The sequence below is a fragment of the Mytilus trossulus genome, chromosome 14 (genome assembly GCF_036588685.1).
Source record: "Mytilus trossulus isolate FHL-02 chromosome 14, PNRI_Mtr1.1.1.hap1, whole genome shotgun sequence".
Taxonomy (NCBI): domain Eukaryota; kingdom Metazoa; phylum Mollusca; class Bivalvia; order Mytilida; family Mytilidae; genus Mytilus; species Mytilus trossulus.
The window spans coordinates 24,446,680-24,474,474 of NC_086386.1; the positions used below are offsets into that span (position 1 = coordinate 24,446,680).

The 27,795-nt window shown below is 31.0% G+C and overlaps 1 protein-coding gene across 8 annotated transcripts in view; it reads left to right on the plus strand.

Moving 5' to 3' along the window:
* LOC134697375 (myotubularin-related protein 6-like) overlaps positions 1–27,795 on the plus strand; it is a 53,739-nt gene that overhangs the window by 21,897 nt on the left and 4,047 nt on the right. For 3 of the 8 annotated variants that reach the window (XM_063559619.1, XM_063559621.1, XM_063559622.1), the window contains 10 exons: positions 9,773–9,935; positions 12,795–12,949; positions 14,585–14,713; positions 15,558–15,692; positions 16,102–16,234; positions 18,607–18,716; positions 20,278–20,400; positions 24,076–24,329; positions 24,904–25,038; positions 27,082–27,208. In XM_063559619.1, the coding sequence (XP_063415689.1) occupies positions 9,773–9,935; positions 12,795–12,949; positions 14,585–14,713; positions 15,558–15,692; positions 16,102–16,234; positions 18,607–18,716; positions 20,278–20,400; positions 24,076–24,329; positions 24,904–25,038; positions 27,082–27,208 (1,464 nt within the window). Of the gene's footprint in view, positions 1–9,772; positions 9,936–12,794; positions 12,950–13,140; positions 13,208–13,393; positions 13,468–13,735; positions 13,812–13,907; positions 13,984–14,284; positions 14,335–14,584; positions 14,714–15,557; positions 15,693–16,101; positions 16,235–18,606; positions 18,717–20,277; positions 20,401–24,075; positions 24,330–24,903; positions 25,039–27,081; positions 27,209–27,795 lie in introns of those variants that run through there. The other 5 variants (XM_063559620.1, XM_063559626.1, XM_063559625.1 and 2 more) reach the window with 5 other exon arrangements.

Below are 27,795 nucleotides of genomic sequence, written 5' to 3' on the forward strand. Positions count from 1 at the left end.
GAAGTTTTAAATTTTGAATTAAGCAGAACAATTTGTTATTGACTATTGTTAAGATACTACAATCTTATGATTTACTTCCAGTTTTAGATTTCATGTTTTTTGCTAAACTTAGTAATTGATTTTAAGACCACCTTGGGAATCTAGAGAAATCCTGTAGTCTAAAATCCTGGAGATTCTTATTCTATGACAGGTTATAACAAAGTTGTTATTGGATTTCAATAAAGTTGATACATATGGGTTTCTTCTGTTTGTCTTGGATGAATGGTTCTCTTTGCTTGTTTGGCTAGCAGATTAATCCAGTATTTTTTTTCGAAGTAGTTAGTCTACAGAATAAACAACAGTTAATTGCAGATAGCTAATCAATGGCTAATTTGTTTACTTTGTTCAAAACGCAGAGGAATTGAGATGAAAATTGTTTAAAATCTATATCATATTTCAATATACAGTTCAGACAATGTTATTTAAAGTTTATGTCCTGAATGATTGCAGACAAATAAGCCTATTAAAGGTGAAAAGGTTGTAAAAAATTCCAGTAATAAAGTCAATTCTACTATGATGTCCGGGCGTTGGCATCAACAATGTATTAGTTTGTTTGATTTCATCATTTGTATAATCAAAATTACCCAATACATGTCTCTGTGATAACAGTTTATTGAAAAATATACATGTGCATGTATAAACAATAACCAATGCAGGAAAATGTTAAGTTAAGGTAGTACTCAGATTTATTTTTTCCTATCAGGAAGTAAGCTTACAGGAAAATAGGAAATGCTGCATAATAAAATTCATTAATTGAAAGGAAGCTTTTTAAAATAAGATTTAATTTCCATACATTCATATTGAAGGTGGTTCCCAAGATTGCATGTTAAACCTTATTAAATGTTGAATCAATGTGCTTGGCTTGTTGCAGAAGAGAAATCATTTTAGAATTTTTGCCATTAAGTGAAAACTACAATTTATTTAATGCATACAGAGCTATTTTTGATAAAAATCTCCATTTAAAGGATTAATTGTATCTAAAGGGTGATTTCCTGAATGGGAAAGTAAGGCTTGATAGTTGTCTCTTTAATTATGATATACGCATTTTTATCATGAAAGGGGAAATATTTCATCATGCAATCACGAAGAAATATTTGTCTTATTTCTTATCCATTTGGGCAGAAGAAGATATAGCGTACAAAGATTTGTACATTTTTCTAACTATACAGTCTATACCATGATGAGGATGGGGAATGTGTCAAAGAGACAACATCCTCAGACCAAAGAGTAAAAAAACAAGCATAGGCCACCAAGGCGTCTTTAGCATAGTGATCCAAAGGTGTACGTGTTTTAGCAGGCCCCTTAACAAAAATCTGTGTTTGTTCAGCGAAAATGGTGGCTATTCTAAACACCAAAATATATAAATAACTAAAATTTATTAAAAATCAGACAAGACTATATATGCAAAACAAAAACAAATAAATTGTAATTTTGAAAGCATAATGTCTCACATGGTCTAAAGTTATATGAAATGTAATGGTGAAGAACAACATGCTCTCAACTAGAATTGAAACAACAAACAAGAAGAGACTTTTGTACTGCTGTTTATCTTTCCGATTGCTTAAGTATACAAATCGTATAAATAGACTACATTGTCACATATTTTTTCATCAATATTATACATGCAAATATGATGCTACTCTATTTAAAGTTTTAATATCCTTAAAAATTAATAAATGATTGATAGTTTAATCAACTGGCATTTGATATTTTTACAGCAGTTTCTTTTTGAATCAATATATGACCAACTGATAAAAGAATTTGTTCAAAGCTACTGGTTAAAGTGTAGATTTCCTTAGTCTTTTACTCTGGTATTCCCATAACGGTATATCAGCATAATTGAATTGTCAATACGGAATATAAAAATGTTTGAGATATGAACAGTTAGCACAAAATTAAACAATTTATTAGCTATTTTATGCAGTCATAGATATGTCTGTTTAAACCCTCAAAAGAGTTTTATTGAATTTAGTAATCCAGTTAGGAAAATAGATAAGTTTGCCATAGATTGTTGCTGTCTGAAGGGATTATGATAACTTTATCATTAGCCAACAATTCCAGTCCACCAGTTATGCAACAGTGTAAATCTGCCAAAACAACCCAGAAGTCTTATCACAAATAGAAAACTAATGATGCCACCATTGTAAATGCAATCTATCCTTTATGCCTTTATACTTTGAGATAAATTTAAACAGCCAAATTAATTCACTGTTAACATGTGAGATAAGTTCACTGTTTTAAAACTAGTGTGATTAATTAACTCTTAGAATGTGAGATAAGTTCATTGTTAGCTATAGTGTGATCAACCAACTGTTAATATTTGAGATTAGTCCACTGTTAACTAGTGAGATCAATCAACTGTTAACATGTGAGATTAGTCCTCTATTAACTATTGAATTCAGTCAACTGTTATCATGTGAGATTAGTCCACTGTTAACAAGTGAAATCAGTCAACTGTTAACATTTGAGATAAGTTTACTGTTAATATGTGAGATATGTCCTTTTGTAATATGAAATTATTGCACTCTTTTCATTTGAGATCACAACTGTTAACATGTGAGATTAGTAAACTCTTTTTAGGTGAGTTTAATCAACTGTTAACATGTGAGATTAGTCCACTGTTAACTAGTGAAATTAGTCAACTGTTAACATATGAGATAAGTCTACTGTTAATATGTGAGATATGTCCTTTTGTAATATGAGATTTTAAATAATTGCACTCTTTTCATGTGAGATCACAACTGTTAACATGTGAGATTAGTAAACTCTTTTTAAGTGAGTTTAATCAACTGTTAACATGTGAGATAAGTCCACTGTTAACTTGTGAAACTTGAATGAATTGTTAACATTAAGATAACTTTATATAGAACATACACAGTACACAGTGTAAGACTTGCAGATCAATTCAAAATTGAGCAGAAACATCAGTGTTTAAGGGCATACCATACAGTTTTGATCCTGTATTTACAAGTTCCTGAAAATTTTAATATATGCTATTTTTTACCTGATTAAATCAAATATTTAATAAAAAAATATACCTTCATGTATTACTTTTTGAGTTAAATGAGGTCGAAATTTTGTATATTTGCTCAAAATTCAGATTTGTTGCCGTAATTTCTTTTTCGTAAGAAAGACATAACTTTTTTGTTTTAAAAGATAAAACACAAATTGTTTTTTGTTAAATAATCGGTAATTTCTGTATTTTATAATTATCCTTAAAAAATATGCATTTTTTTATTCAGAAATAACTCATATTTATCAAATGTTCATGAATTGAGAAAAAAACGAAATTTTTTACTTACTGCATGTTTATCAAAATTAAAAAAAATCCTCTATTTACAGTTTTATAAAATTTGGGTCATATAATCCCCCTGCAAAATGAAACAAAATGCCGTTTTGAAAAATAGGGGTCCATGAACTCGTTTTCAAATTAAATCAGTTTGAATGATAAAAATCAGTCGAAAAATGCATCTTTTCTCGATATGTCACAGTTTGACGTTGCTAAAATAACATTTTACGTTAGCAACGTCATTACCTCCCCTGTAACTGTATTGTATGCCCTTAATATAACCAGCCAGGCCCGTAGCAAGGAATTTCCAAGAGGGTTTTTTTTGGACTCACAAACTCAACTTTTGACAGTCACAATTCGAACAGAACATTGACTTTAACAGTGCTTATTTGTTTTCAAGGGGGGGTTGGTTCGTCCGAACCCCCGGAACCCTCCTGGCTACAGGCATGCCAGCTAAGTCAATCAGGTAATTATCTCCTTTACCAACACTAAAATTAGTCCTTATATAACTAGCAATAACTATCAGCTGTTCACCAAAGGATGTTAGATGCCATATCCCAATATCACTTAACAATTTTAAAGTTAAGGACTGCAAAAACAAGAAATATTTCTTAGATAGACGCCATTAATATTTATTTCCCCATTATAGCCAATTACTTTAATCTGTCCTTCGCTTATTAAAGATAAGTCATCATTGACATCAATATCAAACTGTAGTAACTAGCAACATGGCTTAGAGCGAAGTGAAATTAGGTGCAGCTGAGTATTGCATTTTTATATTTACCAGATTTTTTTTTTAGAAGTGATTAAAAGTAATGTTACAATAAGGGCAAATATAGAACTTAATTATCCCTCATTTATTGTTCTTAATTTAAAAAAGCAGGAAGTATAAAACAAGATGTTTGAGGTTTTAAATTGAGTTTGCACCTTATATTAATTTGCATTATATGTACTTTAGAACTAGCAGTTTAATTTGAATTCTATTGAATAATTGAACAGAATTAATTGAATACTTTAACAAGAAATTTTGTCTGGGATAATACCATTTAAACAGCAGATCTGCATCATTTCTGAGAGATGTCAATCAAATTTGATTGGAGTGCAGTTTTTTACATTTCATTTTGATTAAAATTAATTTTCTTGCAGTTGAACCATCAATAAATACAGTAATTAAAGATACTTACTTTCATTCCATGCAATTGTCTCTATAGAAAAGTACCATAAGAGTTCATGCCAAGTTTTGCTATTTTAGGAAATTTATAATTTGAGTTCCGTGACATAATCAAGAATAACAAGCTATGTGTTTTGTTGGAACTAATAAGCAAAATGTTTTTTTAAAGGTTGTTATTGCTTATGCATGACACACTTTTAAGATCTGGGATGTAGGAAGTGAAAATAAGATGGATCTGGGAAAAAGGAAGGGAAAAAAATGGAAGGTGAAAAAAAAGTGGTATTTGAGAAGTGAGCACCATGTGTGATACCTCTTTTTTTTAAGATATTTCATTCTCAAAAGGGTTTTATATAGCCATCAGAGTTTTAAGTAATGATCTCATATTATTTTATTTTTGTTTTCAAATAATTCAAACAGATTATTTCTCTGATCTCTGATGCTGTATGCAGTTGTCATTACTACTTTTGGAATTCATAACTAAATATTGTCAATGCTAAATGTGTAACCATCATTTCTCTTTAGAGTGAATATTTGTTGGTATTGTAATCAATTTATTTTTCTTTGCAGTTTAGAAATGTCAATTACGAAAGATTGAAACTTAACACTTCACTTATAAACGAGTTTGATTGACTCAAAATATTTGTAAATTGCCTCGATCTTAATGCCTGTTGTTGACTTTTCTCTTAGATTACTTCAAACAAATAATAACAGCTTGATTCGTAGGACTCTGGTGCTTATATTAGAGCGACTACCAGTGACAAAATCTTATTTAGATTTCTATTTCCAACTCAAATCCAATAAGTGGGATAGATTGATATTTTGATCGAGTTTACTTTTTATGTATTGATTCAGGTTGTTTTCAAATAGTTTCTGCACTATTTAATGTCTGTTTATATTAGCTAAGACGATTTCTATGTCTGCAGTAAAGACGTGTTTAGAACACTTAATTACAACAAAATGACTATTGTAAATCAAGAGAAATGTTTACTGAAACATTTTTTTTGTGATGAATTTATTGGAATGATTAAAGTTTGAAGCAATTAGAAAATGCAAATAGGGCTACTATGTTTATAAATGGCGTCATAATAGAAGAAATTGTAGAGAAAAAGAAAAAAAAGTGATGGATCTTACGGGTGTCAAAATGCCTACCGAAAATTTGTAGAAAACATGGTTAGTTATATCTATTGTATTTGAATAGATTCTCTTCAGACCTTTCCTTTGTTTCTCTTTATTGTCAATTTAACCTCAAACCTTTACTTAAAGGTATTGTGAATTCATTTATTTTCTTGGGTACCAATTTTCGTGGATTGCGAAAAACTCACATATTCGAGGATATTTAAATTTCGTTGAACATTTAAATTGGTGGTTCCCCTGTTCCCACGAAATCCACAAAAATTGGTATCCAACCAATATTAATGAATCCACAGTACTTTATAAACAGCATTAAAGTATTATTTGCATATTTTTATGTTGATGTTTTGATACATTCAAACAAGAAAACAGCAACCCAATAACACAAACAAATCAAAATTGAAAAGATATCTTTTAGTAAAAACTATTTAGTGTCAAAACAAAGGAATTGTTTTCTCACTGTAAGAAGATATGAAACTTATTTCTGTCTATTTAAAATGTGAAATTGATATCTTTGTTTTTAACAAAACAGAAAATCAACTAATAATTTCTATCTGTCAGTGAGAGAGTAGAAAAACAACAGCATGCTCTGACAAACTGGAGCCTTATGTCTATGGTGATGAAATAAAGATACTGTGTGCATTATTGGTACTGTCATATAATTTATTTCATGTTAGAAGTCTTTGGTAAATGGCATATATTTATCCCAGCTTAAATTGATAAGCGTTTCTGACAAGTACAGAATATTGTTCTGTTTTGGGCTACAGAATTTCCTCTTAGTATAATTGCCTGTATCGATTTGATAAGGTATGTTGGCTTTTTTTGACAAATGAACATACAAAGAACAACTGACATAGTTGCATAGAACTATTAATTCCTTTCAGATTAATCTAATTTTTAGGGTAGATTGATAGCCAAAGTGGCTCTTGGCAGATAGATTAAATCAAGTTTTCTACCAATTTTATTTTGACGTAGAGATTCACTGTTACTGTAGAAAATATCAATTTGATCTAGTTGGGAAATCAGAATGTTTGGTTATGCTGCTATTGATGTGTGTATGCCTCGGCTATCCATTTAATATTGTAATGATGGATCAGACACATTACGGTGATAAATTATAACTTTCCATCCTACTAAATCTGCTGTTTGCTATTTTATTGATTGATTGCATATAGATTCATATTAAATTTGACATTTGCACTTGGTTTTAATATAAATTTGTTCCATTTAATAGTTAAACTGTCATGATCAACAAGTGCAGCCATTCATTTCAATATAACTATTTATAATTTGTCAGTGTACTCTCACGTCTGGTTTCTCAACACCAATTTGTTGCAAGTTTAGGCAACAATAAAATTTCAACATAAAGGGTATCTTGGTCTTCAGTTACACTGTTTTCCTTCGTAGAGGGGACATTTTAATTCAGGACGTCATGATTTCATGTTTTCAAGCACAGGAGTTTGGGATCAGGACCCCTCCGAACCCCCCCCCCCCTACTTAGACAGTTATTTAGAATTTTCAAAACTTATAAAACCTGCCTTATACTAGATGAGATAAATGTTGCTGTCTCAATTTCCGGCAAAATTTACTTGACTGGTATAGAACAAAATTATTGTTGTCTACAGGAATTTGCCTTACTCTGGGACTTCTATGAAACTTTAAGCTGCATGTTGTTACTTGTACATGGCAAGATTTGTTATTAACAAAACCCTTTCCTCCATAATGACGCCTTTTGACGCCACCCCTTTTACTCCATAATGAAGCCTTTTGACGCCACCCCCTTTACTCCATAATGATGTCTTTGGACGCCTGTGTATTACCTCAGTTGAAACACTTTGACTGCAAAGTGTCTGCAGTAGTTTTAATAAAATTTGTATTTAATATGAAAAGGAATATCATAGGAATATCTGACTTAAATTTATATGATGAAATAGTTATTTTTTGCAATGCCTTAATACTTTAAAGCACATTTTCAGCATTTTATTAAAAAAATCCTATGCGAATCAAGTATGCCAAAAAAAAAATCAATGGAGGAAAGGGTTAAAAGGTTATAATATAAAAAATCTTGAAAATGTTTTTGGCTGCCATAAAAGCCTCATCCATCAAATTTATATAATGTCATTTACCAAATGCTTATGCTCTCCTTTTTTTCTGCCTATAGAAAACCTTTCAACTTTGTTCTTGTTTTGTCTTCATCTTTCATTGATTATCCATTTTGATGATAAATCACTACATAGAATACTACTACAAAATCATATAAGATTCATATGCCCATGAAAAATTTATTTGCCCTTTGGTTTTGTAGAACTATGATTAATCGTGTTACTCCATAGTGGTAAAGCTAACAGGAGCTGTGTCCCATCATAAGGGATTACGGAACCATAACGTGATTAAGCGGACGTCACATTACCTGTATTATTGTAACAATGATTAACCTGCTTATCTGTCAAACCGTGACATTTCCCCAATGAACATTATGAATATTATTTACGCAAGAGTTTGCATCTATCTTGTTGACAATACCCAATGGTGCACTACTATAAGCTAGAAATCATTAACTGAAAATGTGGGGGAAGAATTAATTTAGTTTTTTTACACGCAATTTCCATTATTAGCAGATTAGTGATCACTAATGATTAAAGTCACAAACTAACAATAATGATAACTTTTTGTACAAAATTGTTCTTTTTATATGATTTTGGAAAAAATATTAAAAGGAGGACAACTGTGTGTACTCAGAGCAAACACTTCATGTTTACAAGATAACAAATTTCTGTGACTATTCACTTCTTTTTTTATCAGAATTAGTGTGTAAAGTGTTGCAGTTAATTTCTCTGAAGTCTGCAGGTCATTATTATTCAGTGAATAATTTTTTGTTGGTCATTTACTTTTCTTTTTTTTTTTTTTTTTTTCTTTTTTTTTTTTGTTATTGTTTTTTTGTTTTTTTTCTTTTGCTTTTCTTCATGCATACATGATAATTATTAAACCCTGGTTTTGATACAATACTTGTTATAAAAGTCATAATATATCTGAGGTGCTATGATTTAGAGATAAAGCAAAAGTTTAATTATTTGCCTATTCTTTAATTGACCCTGTATTAAGGATGCATTTTGAGAGTTGTTTCCCTTGGGAAGGACATAGATTTTGTTGATAATGAAGAGTTTACTGATAAAGCAAATTATCTGTGCTCAAATTGCGTAATAATTGGAAGATAAATAAAAAAAAATACCATGAATTAAATTGATAAAGCCAGAAATAGTTCCTGTAGAATTATGACCGTATAAAATTGATATAATTTTCATGGTCCAAAGACTAAATAACTTTTAATGATAGAAATCTCTGGAAATGGAAGCAACAATTTTATAGGTTGACTTTATTATATTTTTTGTGAACAATTTCAATGTTAATATAGAAATCAGATTGTTACAGTTCAGAAGACATTTACATTATTATTTTAATGGTTCATAAACAAATAAAATGTTTTTTTCCATTTATCAATTGTCATGGTTATGTGAACTTTTTTGCATTGATGATCAAATGATGAAGCTTGTGTGGGTTTACTAACTAAATAACTGTTTCCTTTAAATTCAATGTTTTAGCACAAACTGTCCAAACAAATCTTTGTATTGATTGAATTTCGTCTCTCTGGACATTTGTGAAGGGAAGAGTTGATATATTAAATTTGTATTGTGGAATTGAAGTACTAATGGAATAATTTGATACACAAACCAAATTTAACAGTTCTTAACTTTTTGCCTCTCCATTCTTTTCCTTATTTTAGCCAGCTTTTTGTATGATTGAAGGATTAGTGCATGGTATATTCGGATGGTGTCAGTTTCAGATTTGATTGAATTTTTTTTTCTGCAAAGCTCAAATGTCTGGTATCTCAACTTTTATATTCTTACTTTCAGTTGTCTCCACTCTTATCATTTATATATCAACTTATCCTGTAAGTGGTCATGTCTTCTATTGTGTGTTAGCTTTGTTATCTTTCAGAAAGGACCATTCTCGATAGTGGAAAAAATGAGTGTTCTTGATTTTACACAATTGATATGAGAGGTCATTATTTGTGTTGTATTGTTTCTGTCTCATTAACATGTATACCCCATATCATTTCTTAAACATATTTATTTGTTTTTCAGGTACTCCATATGCACATGTCTACAATAGATAGGTTACCCTTGACAACAGGAGGATCACCGCTACAGATAAGATGTAAAGATTTTCGTTGTGTGACATTCGTAATACCTCGTGATAGAGACTGCCAGGATATCACTGAGTCATTACAGCAACTATCACAACCAAGTAAGGCTTTATTCCGAAATACTTTGTACTTTGTTTATCTTCAAAGAAATTTAATAAGGAAGAAAAAGAATAAGCGATAATAAGAGTAAACAGAATACTGACAATAACCCCAAACCAAAGTAAGAATATAATGAAGATCCTGTTGTTGAGAATAAAGTGCCAATATTTAACGTTATGTTTCCTGTATTCTCGTCTTATGTTTATGACGTTACTTTGTACCTTTGTATGGGCACCTTAGGTATTGATTTTAATCATTAAAGTAACACTATGCAAAGTATAGAGATATACTAGTTTAATCAATACATTTTGGTGTTGTGACCAGGATGTTGAGAATATAGTGCAAATATTTAACGTCATGTTTCCCGTATTTAAGTCTCATTTTTATGACATATTACTTTGTTCCATTGTATGGGCACCTTAGACATATATTTTAATCATAAAAGTAACACAACGTAAAGTATAGAAACCTTCTCGCTTATTCAATACACCGATAAGTCTGTGAACAGTGCTGAAATATCAATAAGTAACCTTTTAAGTTTCATGTAAACTGAAAAAGGACTGCAGTATCATTGGTGGTATTGATGCACATACTGACATAGATATTTGTGAACTAAATATATAAGTTAGAATTTGAAACTTCTGAAGAATTATCAGCAATGATTACAGGGTGTTTATTTTAAGAACATTAAAATCTGCAAAATTTGATTGCAGATCTATTGCCTGTTCCAGATGAAAACTATTGAATCTCTCACAAAAAATAATGTTATCAAAATGTATTACTATTACTCTGAACATAAATTTAGATGTTCAACGTATACACATTTGTTATTGGGTTGTATGCAGACTTTTAAAAAACATGAAATCAAATATCCACCGAGATGCAAGATTTCCTTGATCCACAAAAAATGGTAAAACAAAAAATAAATGAATCCACAGTAACTTAAAATGTTTTAGAAATGTCATATACATGTATGAGAGTTATAAAATATAATACATCTATTGCTATCCTTGAAATAACTACTATCATCTTAGATTTATTATCATGAACATGTTTAATGAAGACTGCAGATTGACACCATGAAACTCTAAATAGTCCAATCAAGATTAATTCAAATCTTTTTATACAACTAAATATTGCACTCCTTCCCAAAAACTGTAAGAGACCACAGCTATTGTGATCTTGGACTATTTTAGCATAATAATCCCAGCTGTGATTCATATTAAAATGATATATTATTTAAAATGCCTATTAAATGTTTTCCAATAATTTTGTACTTGTATGTCACAATGGGAGCAAGTAATTGTATCTATTGTGCATGTAGAATTGTACCTAGATGGCTTTGTAATTACCGGTAAACAGCAGTTTAAATATGATGATACTGATTGTATTGCACAATTAGATAAAAGTTCATAATTAAAATGATTTGATATCTAGGAAATTACAGGAAGTTCATGGAAGGATTGATGCTTTGATTAATAATGGAAAGAGGCTTTAGAGGAGGCATCTTATTAGATACTTGTAACCAATGCTGTGAACTCATTATGTATTTGTTATATACCTATTTTCTTGGATTTCATAGGTAATATAAACAATCAACAAAAAATCTATTTTATATATGATTGTATGCAAACTTTGGCAAATAGAGGAATTCAAATATCCACAAATATACAAATTGAATTCTTGTATGGTCATAGTACGAATATTTCCCCAAATTTCAAAAAGTTTGTTTATATATATCATGAGAGAAAACAATGGAGAAATTACTTTTATGTGATACAGTATTTATCCACTTCTACGTTCCAAAAATACAAAAATATAATTTACCAGGGGACTTTCATCATCATATTGAAACACTAAAATAGCACATTCCTAATGAAAAAACGCAGTCCAATAAGACAAGAAAAATAAGTAAATTGATAAAAGAAAGTCATGGGACTTAATCTAATCAATATCATTAACTATAGGATAGTGCATGACCTATAAGAAACAATATTTCAGTAGGTCCATTGTGGGTTTAGGGACTAATAATTCCCAGACTATCACCTGTTAAGGAATACTTGACCTGTCTGGGATACAATGAGGTTGTTTGTTAAGGAATTAGAAATAATTGTGAAATTATGTCTAGGCTTAATAAAGATCCATAAGTTGATCAATATGATGTACTTGTTACTATCTTTAGAAATGTTGGTGAGATTTGTCCTGACATGATGTATTATAAAATACTTCCATTGGGCATAATTAATAAATAGTTATTATTATGAATTTCTCTATATCCAGCTGACATACCAAAATCAAGTTGAAATTCTATTTGTTGAGTTCCTGTCAGTAATTATTTAGTTGTGCAAAAGTCTATCAGTCTGTCTGATATTAATTGCAAGGCAATTTATTGTTGGGTCAGACAGGCTTTTCTACGTGTCTGAAGAAATGTCTGACAACAATATTCAAAACTTTCAGTAATGATATCATATTAGGTAGATTATTCCTTGACTTTTATCTGTCTAGCAATATTATGTGTCAGCAGGTGCTTCTGATATACACTTGTTCCTTGTTCAATTCCTAATGCCTTTGTTTTGCTGTTGTAACATGCTGTACACAGCTTAGCCAATTATTGTCTGGCCTGAAAAGACAGTTTTGACATGCTGCCCACTATGTCATTGTCCAGCAACTAAGCAATGTTGCTGTCCTGATCATATTGTATTTTTTTTTATAATTTTCAGCCTACAGTCAAGACATATCTCTGTGTCAAAAGTTTATTTTTCATTGTTTTGATTGAAACATCTTACTAAATGTCTCTTCATATTCATTATTAATTTCGATTCTGTAGAAATAATTTAATGTTTTATTTTTCTCTTTGACAGGTAATATTGAATCCCTATATGCATTTGACTTTAGTTTGAATGATGACATTCCAAAGTCGTTTGGGTGGCACCTGTATGATACAGACACAGAATATCTACGTATGGGTGTACCTAGTACCCATTGGGCACTCACTAATATGAATAAAAGCTATGAAGTAAGTATGATACAAACACATAATATCTATGTATGGGTGTTCCTAGTACCCATTGGGCACTCACTAATATGAATAAAAGCTATGAAGTAAGTATGATACAAACACATAATATCTCCGTATGGGTGTACCTAGTACACATTGGGCACTAAATAATAAGAATAAAAGCTATGAAGTTAGTATGATAGAGACACAGAATATCTATGTATGGGTGTACCTAGTACCCATTGGGCACTCACTAATATGAATAAAATCTATGAAGTAAGTATGATACAGACACAGAATATCTCTGTATCAGGGTGTACCTAGTACCCATTGGGCACTCACTAATATGAATAAAAGCTATGAAGTAAGTATGATAGAGACACAGAATATCTATGTATGGGTGTTCCTAGTACCCATTGGGCACTCACAAATATGAATAAAATCTATGAAGTGAGTATGACACAGACACAGAATATCAATGTATGGTTGTAACTAGTACCCATTGGGCACTCACAAATATGAATAAAAGTTATGAAGTAAGTATGACACAGACACAGAATATCTCTGTATGGGTGTTCCTAGTACCCATTGGGTACTCACTAATATGAATAAAATCTATGAAGTGAGTATGATACAGACACAGAATATATATATGTATGGGTGTACCTAGTACCCATTGGGCACTCAATAATACGAATAAAATCTATGAAGTGAGTATGATACAGACACAATATATATGTATGGGTGTACCTAGTACCCATTGGGCACTCAATAATATGAATAAAATCTATGAAGTGAGTATGATACAGACACAGAATATAAATGTATGGGTGTACCTAGTACCCATTGGGCACTCACTAATATGAATAAAATCTATGAAGTAAGTATGACACAGACACAGAATATCTCTGTATGGGTGTACCTAGTACCCACGGGGCACTCACTAATATGAATAAAAGCTATGAAGTGAGTATGACACAGACACAGAATATCTCTGTATGGGTGTACCTAGTACCCATTGGGCACTCACAAATATGAATAAAATCTATGAAGTGAGTATGACACAGACACAGAATATCTCAGTATGGGTGTACAGTGTACCTTGTACTCATTGGGCACTCACTAATATGAATAAAAGCTATGAAGTTAGTATGACACAGACACAGAATATCTCTGTATGGGTGTACCTAGTACCCATTGGGCACTCACAAATATGAATATAATCTATGAAGTGAGTATGATAGAGACACAGAATATCTATGTATGGGTGTACCTAGTACCCATTGGGCACTCACAAATATGAATATAATCTATGAAGTGAGTATGACACAGACACAGAATATCTCTGTATAGGTGTACCTAGTACCCATTGGGCACTCACAAATATGAATAAAAGCTATGAAGTAACTCAAGATTATGCTATTTTACATTCTACATTGTACATGGTCATCTGAAAAAAAAGGTCATGGTTATAAGCTGCTATGAATTTTATTTTGTTGGTCATTAGGCTGTAATTTAAATAAATATAAGAAGATGTTGCATAAAAACGACAAACAAGGAATACCTATGAATATCATATATTTAAATGTTAATATTATATCTGAAAAAACGGAAAGTTTTGTATAAACATTAAATATTTCTCTTTACTTTTAGATCTGTGATACTTATCCAAGAAATTTATATGTCCCAGCTAGCGCTACAACACCTATTCTTGTCGGAAGTTCAAAGTTCAGAAGTCGTGGAAGATTACCAGTATTATCATATCTTAACAGATCTAACCAGGTAATATAAAGTTAAGATATTATATTTGACTATATATCACATTGCACATCCCTAAGTTTATGTCTATTGAATAGGTTTTAATCAGAACATTTCACTCAGACTGTGCTTTATGATCTCAAGAACTTTGGGAAACATTTTCTGTAGAATAATTTTTTTGCTTGATAAAAATATATGGAGATGATTTTCAATCTCTGAATACAAACATTTCTTGGAAAGGCTCCTTGGTAAAATATAGTCTGGAAACAATGGCTAATCTGATGAAGTATCTATAAAAAATAAGACGATGCATTTTGAGAACAAATGAGTCACAAAGTGTAAAAAGTACACAACTAAAGGTCAAAGTATGTTCTAGACTAAAGAACTGCTGATTGTCTAAGTATTGTTATAATTTTACTGAATATCATCCTTACATATTATATTGTATAAATTTATCAGTTTACAATATTGGGCAATCACACTATTACATTCTCTAAATGGAGCAATGTTTACTGAAGACATTTTAAGTTACTTTAGTGCTGCTGAACTGTTGAGTTATTTTAAACAAAAATAATAAAATCAAATCCTGACAAAGCAGCATGAATTAGTTCTCTGGATAGCCTATCAATCCAGAATACTCCTTAATTAAATTATGGTAATCAGTTGGCCATCATATAACCAATGTCAAAAACTTGAAAAACAAACATTGTACTATAACTTATGATCAGTTTGAGAAAGAGGTACTAGTTTTAAATAAAATGTATCACATGATCTATTATGATGATCATGTGAAGCACAGTTTATATAAGTATTAGACAGTGATAATGCCATATTTAAAAAAAAAAAATTCTTATCTTCACATTTTCAGGCTGCGATATGCAGATGTAGTCAGCCATTGGCAGGATTCAGTGCAAGATGTGTTGAAGATGAACAAATGTTACATGCAATTCTCAAAGCTAATCCAAAGTCAAAATACATGTATGTTGTGGACACCCGGCCTAAGGTTTGTTTTTATACATTTTATATTCACAATATTTTGAAAAGTATCTGGCTGGTTGACTTTTTGATAAAAAAAAATTTGATATTTCTCATTCACATTTTTGTTATAATTGCTTGGTTTACAATACATATTTTGTAATTGGTGATTGAAATATCCATGTCAGTCTATTGAAAATATTCCAAATAAAAAAAAAGAGTGTACATTTTAATGCCAAAAAACTTAAACATTTCTCACTTTTTTAACTTTAAGAATTGGTTAATTTGTTATCTTACTTACACAAAAGATGAAGGCAATTAGACTGAAGTCCAACAATACAATTCAGAAAGAAATCTTTAGTGTGTTGCCATGTATTTCCTTGCATTTTGCTCCCTATGCTTTGTAAAATTATGCTCAAAATCAATTATAATTTCAGATAAATGCTATGGCTAACAAGGCTGCAGGGAAAGGCTTTGAGAATGAGAATTATTATTCTGATATCAAGTTTTATTTCTGTGGAATAGAAAATATACATGTGATGAGGAACAGTCTACAAAAACTTATAGATTGTAAGTATATCACAAACATAATCAAAGTACTGAAGTACTGATCAAAAACTTATAGATTGTAAGTATATCACAGACATAATCAAAGTACTGAAGTACTGATCAAAAACTTATAGATTGTAAGTATATCACAAACATAATCAAAGTACTGAAGTACTGATCAAAAACTTATAGATTGTAAGTATATCACAAACATAATCAAAGTACTGAAGTACTGATCAAAAACTTATAGATTGTAAGTATATCACAAACATAATCAAAGTACTGAAGTACTGATCAAAAACTTATAGATTGTAAGTATATCACAAACGTAATCAAAGTACTGAAGTACTGACAATTTCTTAAGCGGGGTGAGAAAAATATTCCTCCCACTACTTCAGAAATGTATAGCACATAAATTAGAGAAAAATATATTCAGGGATCAGAAACAGATATATCATGTTGAGGAGGGGTATTTACGAAATACCAGTCGAGAGAATGTTAAATCTTGCGAGCCGTAAGGCGAGGAAAATTCATTCTCAAGACTGGTATTTTTCGCAAATACCCCTCAAGAACATGCTATATCTGTTTAATTACACCGAACGTTAATGTTCAAAAACGCATTGATGATCATGACATTACAAGCATCCAGTCGTATAAAGTATTTTTTGGCAAATACCACGGCAGCGAGGGTAAAAAAGGCATATCCTTTTGGCAAATACCTTGGTGGTGTTAAAAATGAACAATATTCATGTGATATCAGTAAATTGGTGAAAAATACGCTGGCTTTCAACCAATCATAATTCAGGATTCTTACATAGTTGTAATTATATTAAAAAAGTGACAAATTGTAACTCGGAAATTAGATACATAAAACATATTACAAACTGAATGGTCATGATGAAAATTATACCTTTTAGATTTCTTATTAATTAATTCTTGTCTGAAATATGCAGGAAATATTTGTCATTGGGCTTTATGTAATGAACAATTAATCAATCTATTAAATTCCTATCAATTTAAAAATAAGATTCTATATAATGCTGATGAAAAGTCCTAGACAGTATCCAAACAGTAGAATACTTAGAATTAGATAAGGGATTATTGTCTCTCAGGGGCCTATAGTTGTATACACCAAAGGAGTACAATGCATTTATAGATAATGGTTGATCATCTCAAAGAGATTGATTTTCTCGCTTGAGCCGGGACGAAGAAAGCGAGAAAAGCAATCAAGTTGAGATTACCAATGATAATCTTTTTATCGCTATTTTACCTTTGTCAATTTCATGTCAATTGCATTAGCAACTCCAAATGCCTCCTTAATTTCTAGCGATAATTGTCCATCTCATGCAAGTAGCATGATATGTAAAATTATTACAAAAAAAGATCAAAGGAAAAATGCACAAAATAGTGATATTATGTTTTATTCATTTCTGGTTTACCATTCATTGGTATGACTATCAGTCCTTAGAACAATCAGTATTATGTGGGAGTGTCTACCATAATTTCTCTTGAAGTGACAGCTTTGTTCTGTCATGGTTGATTGATTAAAAAGATTTTGATTGATGGTAAAAAAATTCAAAGCAATTTTCTTATTCAAATGTCATTTTTAATCTTGAAAATATCTTACTACGCAAATAAATGGGAAAAAAATGAAATTTAATCTTTTTTTGATGTAATGTAAGAAATGTATATTGATGATTGATGTTTGTATAACCATATTTTACAGCTATTAAAGGTACCATGTGACTTAAATAGATTAACTTATTTAATAATTCAAGGAATTGTGGAAATTAATCGGTTAGAAAAAAAAACCACAATTATTTCCTGAAAATAACACCTACATCATTGTTTATTGATAGTTTTATGAATATCAAATTATGTTCCTCATTTGGATTACTATTTATATATTTTTAAATGTACTTATAGAATAACTGTTTATAGATGTCATCATTCCAAGATAAACTGATTATCTTGGAAAGACGTTTATTTTTTTTTATAAATGGTTGCTATTGAATGCTATCTTTTACTCTATCATGATAAAATATAAACTGACATAACTCTGTGAAACAGAAACAGATGAATTACTATAAATTCAGAAATTATTGCGATGTTTTTTATTATTGTGAAGAATATATAATCATATAACTGCATTAATTTAAACTCAAATTTTGAAATTTTTCATATGAATTAAACAGGATTTTTGTCAATGTCATAAAAATCACATTCTAGTCTAAAATGACAAAATTGCAATAATAAATGCATGCAAAATAATTCCTGAATTTACAGAAACAATTTTTCACGATGAGTTATTACATTTCAAATGATACAATCACATCTTAATGAAGATATCTGTGGCTTCCTTGTGTTAAATGTCATCTTATCTTATATTACAGTATGTGAGATGAGAAATCCAACGATGAGTTCGTTCCTGACAGGACTTGAGTCGTGTGGGTGGTTAAAACATATCAAATCTGTATTGGATACGGCAGTGTTTATTGCAAAGGTTAGATTTATTGTCTAGTCCCAATAATTGATAATGGCTTTAGTATAAAGTTGGGGGTGGGATATATAAAAGGCTTAATGATTGCACTTTTATTTAGGAAAGGAAATGGAAAAATTATTTTATTAGGTTACGCAATGCCAATGAAGGACTAAAATAGAATAGCAATTTGGAAGCATTCTTATTGATTTGTTGATCGTTGCTGTTTAACTGTCACAGACCTGTGGCAGAACAACAGGCACTCTGGCCAATCAATTTTGGAGTCAATCTTACCTGTTGTGTGCAGGGTTGAACTCACAACCTCAGAGTTTACAGTTTATTGAAAGGGAAGATCAACTACTTAGACCACTAAGCCACCTATTAGGTCACAATAACAATTACAAAAATTAGTGAAAAAATTCAATTTAAAGTCCTTTTAAGTTCTTGCATATACAACCTTTATTTTTCAGGTCAGTTAAGCTGCCTGTATTATTGAACTCCTTGTAGTTTTGTAGTTAAAAGGAGCTTTTAATTATTTTGACTTGCAATGATTATTGGATTTGGAATTAATCTATTTGTATGAGTTTACGACGTAATGTTAAGCAGTTTAAAAAGATAATAAGTGCATCAAATCTACCTGCAGTGCAGATTATTTCAGTTTCTTCATTCTGACATTTTCATGATGTTAATGCAACTCCTGAGACTAGTATAATGTTTTTGTCAGATACATATTGAAGTCTCCGTCTAAGACTGATTATTTCAGTGTAAAAGCATCAATGCTGAGGTAATAAAGTAAAAATCTGGATGAATGAGCATGAAACAGGAGATTCATCTGTTTTTGTCCCACCTCAATGAAGTCATGGAGCAGAGACTACATCATTCTGTTTGCAGCAGATTCAACATTTATATATAAATATATAAAAAGAAGATGTGGTATGATTGCCAATGAGACAACTCTCCACAAGAAAACCAAAATAACAAATTAACAACTATAGGTAACCGTACATCCTTCAATGAGAAAAGCCCATACCGCAAAGTCAGCTATAAAAGGCCCCGAAATGACAAGGTAAAACAATTCAAACAAGAAAACTACAACCTTATTTATGTAAAAATTAAACAAAACAAATACAAAACACAAACAAATGACTCTGATAGCTTGTCACTTAAAGGGGAGCCACTAGTAATATATGTTTCACTTCCATTGAGAGTATTTGGCCCTGCCCCTTCAGCTATTGTCCATTGACAATGAAGCTTTTGCAAAGTTAAGCTGTTAAAGTTTATGATTAGGTAATACGAATGATATTTGGTATTTAGTTGTAAAATCATTAGTGGATTAGTTGGCCCTTCCATAAGTCATGATTCATTGACTTTGAAAGTGTTGTCATGTTTATGTGTTCAAGTGTTGTCATGTTTATGTGTTCAAGTGTTGTCAACCAAATTTAAAAATTTGAATTTTACAACTAATATTACATACATTCAAGCCATTCCTTTATGTCATACGTTTAAAGAGTCCTTAAAATTGAAAAAGAATGATCATATTGTATAAATGATTTATGGTGTGAACTTTTATTTTTTTAAATTTCAGGCAGTAAGAGATGGAACAAGTGTATTGGTCCATTGTTCTGATGGATGGGACAGAACTGCACAAACTTGTTCCTTGTCGGGTCTTATACTGGATCCATACTACAGAACTGTTCAAGGTTTTCAGGTATATAATAAGATTAAGTCCTGACATGGCAGCATGAATCTGTTCCCTGAATATTCTGATTCTGAATCTAGGATATAGAAACATTAAAGGTGTTCGGATATAACATTAAGATATAGAAAGACTTTGTCAACCTCTGAGAACTGTCTTTTAAGAAATTTAGAATATCTATCTGAAGTGTAAACATTGAATAGCAGCATATACACAAAAGATAAACCATTAGAAAAGTCTCCTTAGATGAAAGAGTTGATGAAGATATTCAAAGGAAAAATCAAACTCATAAGTCAATATGAACTGACAACACCATTTCAAAAACTGAATATGACAAAAGACAAAAGAAAAAACATACTTTCAAATACAGCACAGAAAACAAAAAACTGAGCAACATACTGACATTCTTTCAGAATAAATTCATACCCTCTATAAAGAAACAGTATATAATGTGTATGCTATTCTTTGAAAACAAAAAAACGTTGGGACACAGACCTTGTAGAAGTTTTAAATATACTACTGTTACTTTATAAAACAAAGAAGAAATGGAAATGACATTCAAGAAATGGTTTAGGGTTAAGGGTTATTCTGATATTCACCATTTTTATTCATCTTATTCTCTTTTGGATGTTTCTAAATGCCAAGGTGTCTTAATGTAGAATCTACTATAGACAGAACAGATTTAAATTTATTTATTTAAAAATATTTTCAGTAGCAAATTTAATGAAACTTATTACAGTTGTTGCTAGGAAATGACATGATTAAATATAGGAAGATGTGGTATGAGTGTCAATGACGCAACTCTCCATTCGGGAACAATTTATAAAATTAAACCATTATAGGTCAAGGTACAGCCTTCAACACGAAGCCTTGGCTCACACCGAATAGAAAGCTATAAAGGGCCCCAAACATTACTACTTCTACTATTAAATCCATTCAACGGGAAAACCAACAGTCTAATCTATATAAAAACAAGAAACGAGTATCACTTATGAACCACATAAATAGATGACAACCACTCAACATCAGATTCCTGACTTGGAACAGGTGCAATCAATTGCAGCTGGATTAACTTTTGAAGGTTTTGAATTTAAAAAAGCAAAAAAAAAGATGTTTCACTTGAGAAATAAATCCAAGATGATAACAAAGTTGAATCAAAGCAAAATGAGAATTTATAGGAAGAAATAATGTTCTTTCTATTTCATTTATGGTCCTATATATGTAATTAAGGTGGTATGGGTGTCTTTCGCCATCTTGGATTGTAAAAAACTGAGAATCTAAGGTCTATATTTTCTATCAAGTCAGAAAAATTTGATGCAGGAATGCAAATATTTTATGTGAATTTTCATTTAAAAGAACCAATTTATAAGAATATAACTTAGAAATATTAATATTTTTACAAGTGTGGATTATTTTTAGTTGTTTTTTCAATATTTTCAAATTGGCAATTTAAGGGGAGGTAACTATAAAACAGTGCATTTTCTGAAGGACTCTACATGAAATTTTCCTATTTTGTCTTTTAGCTGGAAAAAACGTACGGTGACCCTATCTTTTCTTTTGATATTTTCAAAGCATTGTCTGAAAGCAATCTTTTCCTAATTTATTTTACAATTCTATCATTTTGTTTAATTTCTATTCACAAAATGTTGTTTTTTCCTGTATAATCCATACAAAATTTGTCATTTTGTCACAACCTGTAGCTTGAGAAAATGCGCGGTGACCTATCATTAGCTCACCTGGCCCGAAGGGCCAAGTGAGCTTTTCTCATCACTTGGCGTCCGTCGTCCGTCGTCGTCCGTCGTCGTTAACTTTTACAAAAATCTTCTCCTCTGAAACTACTGGGCCAAATCAAACCAAACTTGGCCACAATCATCATTGGGGTATCTAGTTTATAAAATGTGTGGCGTGACCCGGTCAACCAACCAAGATGGCCGCCACGGCTAAAAATAGAACAAAGGGGTAAAATACAGTTTTTGGCTTATAACTCAAAAACCAAGCATTTAGAGCAAATCTGGCATGGGGTAAAAATGTTTATCAGGTCAAGATCTATCTGCCCTGAAATTTTCAGATGAATCGGTCAATCGGTTGTTGGGTTGCTGCCCCTGAATTGGTAATTTTGAAGAAATTTTGCTGTTTTTGGTTATTATCTTGAATATTATTATAGTTAGAGATAAACTGTAAACAGCAATAATGTTCAGCAAAGTAAGATCTACAAATAAGTCAACAAGACCAAAATGGTCAGTTGACCCGTTTAGGAGTTATTGCCCTTTATAGTCAATTTTTAACCATTTTTCGTTAATTAAAGTAATCTTTTACAAAAATCTTCTCCTCTGAAACTACTTGGCCAAATTAATCCAAACTTGGCCACAATCATCTTTGGGGTATCTAGTTTAAAAAATGTGTGGCGTGACCTGGTCAACCAACCAAGATGGCCGCCACGGCTAAAAATAGAACAAAGGGGTAAAATGCAGTTTTTGGCTTATAACTCAAAAACCAAAGCATTTTGAGGAATCTGACATGGGATAAAAATGTTTATCAGGTCAAGAACTATCTGCCCTGAAATTTTCAGATGAATCGGTCAATCGGTTGTTGGGTTGCTGCCCCTGAATTGGTAATTTTGAGGAAATTTTGCTGTTTTTGGTTATTATCTTGAATATTATTATAGATAGAGATAAATTGTAAACAGCAATAATGTTCAGCAAAGTAAGATCTACAAATAAGTCAACATGACCAAAATGGTCAGTTGACCCCTTTAGGAGTTATTGCCCTTTATAGTCAATCTTTAACCATTTTTCATAAATCTAAGTAATCTTTTACAAAATCTCCACTGAAACTACTAGGCCACAATCATCTTTGGGGTATCTAGTTTGAAAAATGTGTCCGATGACCTGGCCATTCAACCAAGATGGCCGCCACGGCTAAAAATAGAACATAGGGGTAAAATGCAGTTTTTTGCTTATAACTATGAAACCAAAGCATCTAGAGCAAATCTGACAAGAAGTTAAATTGTTAATCAAGTCAATATCTATCTGCCCTGAATTTTTCAGATGAATTGGACAACTGGTTGTTGGGTTGCTGCCCTCCAATTGGTAATTTTTAAAGAAATTTTGCCGTTTTTGGTTATCTTGAATACTATTATAGATAGCGATAAACTATAAACAGCAATAATGTTCAGCAAAGTAAGATCTACAAATAAGTCATCATGACCTAAATGGTCAATTGACCCCTTAAGGAGTTATTGCCCTTTATAGTCAATTTTTAACAATTTTCATTAATTTGGTAAATTTATGTAAATTTTTACCAAATATAGTTCTCTGTTACTAATGGGCAAAGTTCATGATAGATATAATTGTAAGAAGCAAAATCGTTCAGTAAAGTAAGAACTTCAAACACATCACCATCACCAAAATACAATTTTGTCATGAATCCATTTGTGTCCTTTGTTTAATATGCACATAGACCAAGGTGAGCGACACAGGCTCTTTAGAGCCTCTAGTTTTTATAATATTTTTGATCATGTATCAATAGATACTATATTTTGACCAAGTATGAACAAATTCTATCATTTTTATTTTAGACTCCCATACCACCTTAAACACATGAACTCCAATTTCAAAAAATATTCGAAAAGTGCATGAATTAATGAATGCATGTAGTCATTATTTAATTTGTTTTTTTCTGTGATAGGCACTGATAGAGAAGGAATGGTTATCTTTTGGTCACAAGTTTACGGATCGTTGTGGATTACTTGGTACGGTAGATTCAAAGGAAGTGTCACCAGTATTTACACAGTTTATAGAGAGTGTGTGGCAGCTAATGCAGCAATTTCCATGTGCTTTCCAGTTCAACGACCGTTTCTTGATCACGATTCACGACCATGTTTATTCCTGTCAGTTTGGTACTTTTGTTGGAAACTGTGAAAAAGATAGGCTAGATTTACGGTAAGAAGGAATAAGTTATGAATGAAATACAGTAAGATAGAATATGAAAGGCTAGATTTACAGTAATATAGAAAAGCATAGGTCCCAGGAAGATATTATAAGATAGCTTGATTTACCATATAGTAGGTTGTTTTTGGGGGGTCTAAATTTTGGCTTAGGGGATAGAACAAAATTGCCAAATAAATTCCCAAAATTTAAAAGTGTACATGCAAAAGTATTGATGACAATTTTGAATCCACCAAAATAATAACCGCCAAAATTTTTTTGTATAACTTTTCCAAGGTGAATTGCGAAATTTTACACCCACAAAAAAACCCGCTATACAGTATATTATGATAAAACAAAAATATGGCTAAGTTTACATTTAGATAGAAATACAGACTATATTTATGACTAGATTAAAACGTATGTTAGATGTAAGAAACAAATAAGAGCTTTTCTATTATTTTTATCTACAATTCGTAAATCATAAAGAAGTTTCTTAATGATTTTCATGAAAAACTGTTGTGTTTGGAGAAAAATTTCAAACATCAAATTTGCAAAAAAAACCACTTAATTATAATTTATATTTCAGGTTATCTGAGAGAACTTATTCATTGTGGGGATACATAACCAAGCACATGTCAGAATTTTTAAATCCTTTCTACAAAAAATCTTATGAGCATCAAGAACCTGTGATAATGCCTAATACTAGTCCACAATGTGTGAAGTAAGTGGAAAAATAACTTGAAAACAATAAGATATGATGTAACAAAACATCTCATACTTTCCCCCAAAAAAAGATTTACTGTGAAAGTATTTTAATTCGTGGGTATCAATTTTCGCGGTTTGAGCATAATTAACATGTTCGTGGGTTTTTAAGTTCGTGGATTTTAGTTTTCTAAAAAAAAAATTGAAAAATTAAAGCCTTCGTAAGGAAGGTTACAAATAGTCTGGTTTAAAGGAAATTGCAAAGTAAACATTGACCCGTGTAAATCGTAGTGATTACACTAATTAACCCTATGATAAAGTGATCAACAATTTAAAGGCCATCAAAGGTGTTTAATTAGGTCACAAACATGTCACCCAAAGAAAACAGGAACATAAACAAATGCTATATAAGTATCTTGAATTTTCAAATAATTCTTATCAAAATCAAGCCCAGCATGAAATTATTATTTCCCATATGTACGAGAACTATGAGGAATAAAATGAACACTTTATCATACTAGCATATGAATACCGAAAATCTGACTTTCATCGATCAAAAATATTTTTACGAGAATTAAAAGATCAAAAGTTGTACAGTTTAAGTTATTAAAGATTAAATGGGTATAATCCTACATGCGCTTGTAGTTCTGTGACTGCTATTAAAGTATTCTCAGATTTGCGATATTCAATATATTCTCTAGATCATATCAGAAGTCATATCTACCGATGGGAATTTTTCCATATGTCTTGAGTTGGACAATGGTTGTTTCATTTCGTTGGACACTTAAATTCGTGGAAAAAGTCTTTCACGAAAACCAAGAAAATTGGTACCCCACGAATAAAAGTACTTTCACAGTAAGACATTATTACAAGAATAGATTATTCAAGTAGACATCATGTTGAATGCTTGTTGAATTATGCAGAAAATATATGGATTTAAATTTGTAGCCTGCTTAGAAATATAAGGTTACAGCAAACTTATATATTTTCTTGTAAGGTATCTCTTTAGAAAAAATAGTAATGTTGCCATAAGGTTATAAACTTTATAGCAGAAAATGACATGATTGCCAATGAAAAAACACAAATGGAGAGTACTAGGATCCCATTTAAGATGTGAAAGAAATTTATACAATTTTAAAGTTGATTCTATTGCTAAAAACTCATAAAACTTAAAGAATTATGATGGATTGGTTATATTAGATAAGATGTTTTATCGTCCTTCCCTATGCCTATATCACTCTGCTCTGTCGCTCCGTAAATCCTGTATCAAGGCTTCAAAACGAGACCAGGCATTATCAGCAACTTCACAATGTGAGTGGAGAAGTTATCAGCGACATAACAATGCGAGAGGAGACGTTATCAAGCTTGCTTTTGTCAAGTGTAAAACTGTCTTAGGGAGAAGAAAAAAGACCATTTATAGAATGATAAACAGATAATCGGGTTTTCTACGTATAGATATCGTAAAATATCAGCCGCTCGACACAATGAAAAACTTTTGAGCTTGTTCGCTATGCTCACTCGCCAAAAAGTTTTACATTGTGGCTCGCAGCTGATATTTTATCAATGTGTAGAAAACCTGATAATCTATACGTATGATTACCAATAAGACAATTTTCCACCAGAGACCAAATGATGTAGAACTAAAGGTCACTATGACCTTCAACAATGAGCAAAAGCCATACCATATTGCAAGCTATACAAGGTCTCAGAATGACACATTTAAACAATTCAAATGAGACAACTAATAACCAAACAAAAAATATATTAAATATAAAGCAACAAAGAGAACCACTGAGTTACAGACTCCTTACTTTGGGCTGGCATATACAAGATGTGTAGGGTTTAAACAACAAACAGCAACCACTGAATTACAGACTCCTTACTTTGGGCTGGCATATACAAGATGTTATAAAAAAGAAGATGTGGTATGATTGCCAATGAGACAACTATCCACAAAAGACCAAAATGACACAGAATATACAAGATGTGTAGGGTTTAAACAATGTTTTACTAAAATAGATGACAGCAATAATTAAGTTTGAGAATCAATCGACTTTTGTAGATTTTGGGCCGGAATGTATAATAGATATGAGAATGGTATCCATCCTCGTGAGAATATTGTTGATATATTAAGTTCTGCTAGTGACCATTGTGCTTCCTTAGAAGATCATGTTCAGCTCTTAGAAAAGGTAACTTACTCTGCTCAGAAGAGTTCAAAAGATTAAAGTATACATGGTACACATTACTGTAAATTCAGAAATTATTGCAATGTTTTTATTATTGCAAAAAATGTGACAGGGTAATAATTGCAATAATTTAAACTCACATTTTAATATTCTTATTTGAAAATAAACAGGATTTTGTGCAATATCCTAAAAATTAAAATCACATTTTAGTCTGAAATGAAAAAATCGCAACATTAAATGCACGCAATAATTCATCTGTATTGTGTACTGAAATATCTGTGGTAGAAAATGTTGAAATTTACTGTTTAGCATAATAACAAACATTTTCAAAACAATTGTGATTGACTAAATCAAATGATAAAAATAAGAAGATGTGGTATTATTTCCAATGAGACAACCTACCACCAGAGACCAAATGACATAGAAATCTACAACTATAGGTCACTGTAAGGCCTTCAACAATGATAAAAACATACCTCATAGTCAGCTTTAAAAGGCCCCTAAATAACAAATGTAAAACAATTCTTGAAAACTAACTGCCTGATTTATGCAAAAAAAAACCTAACAAAAAAACACTGGGTTACAAGTTT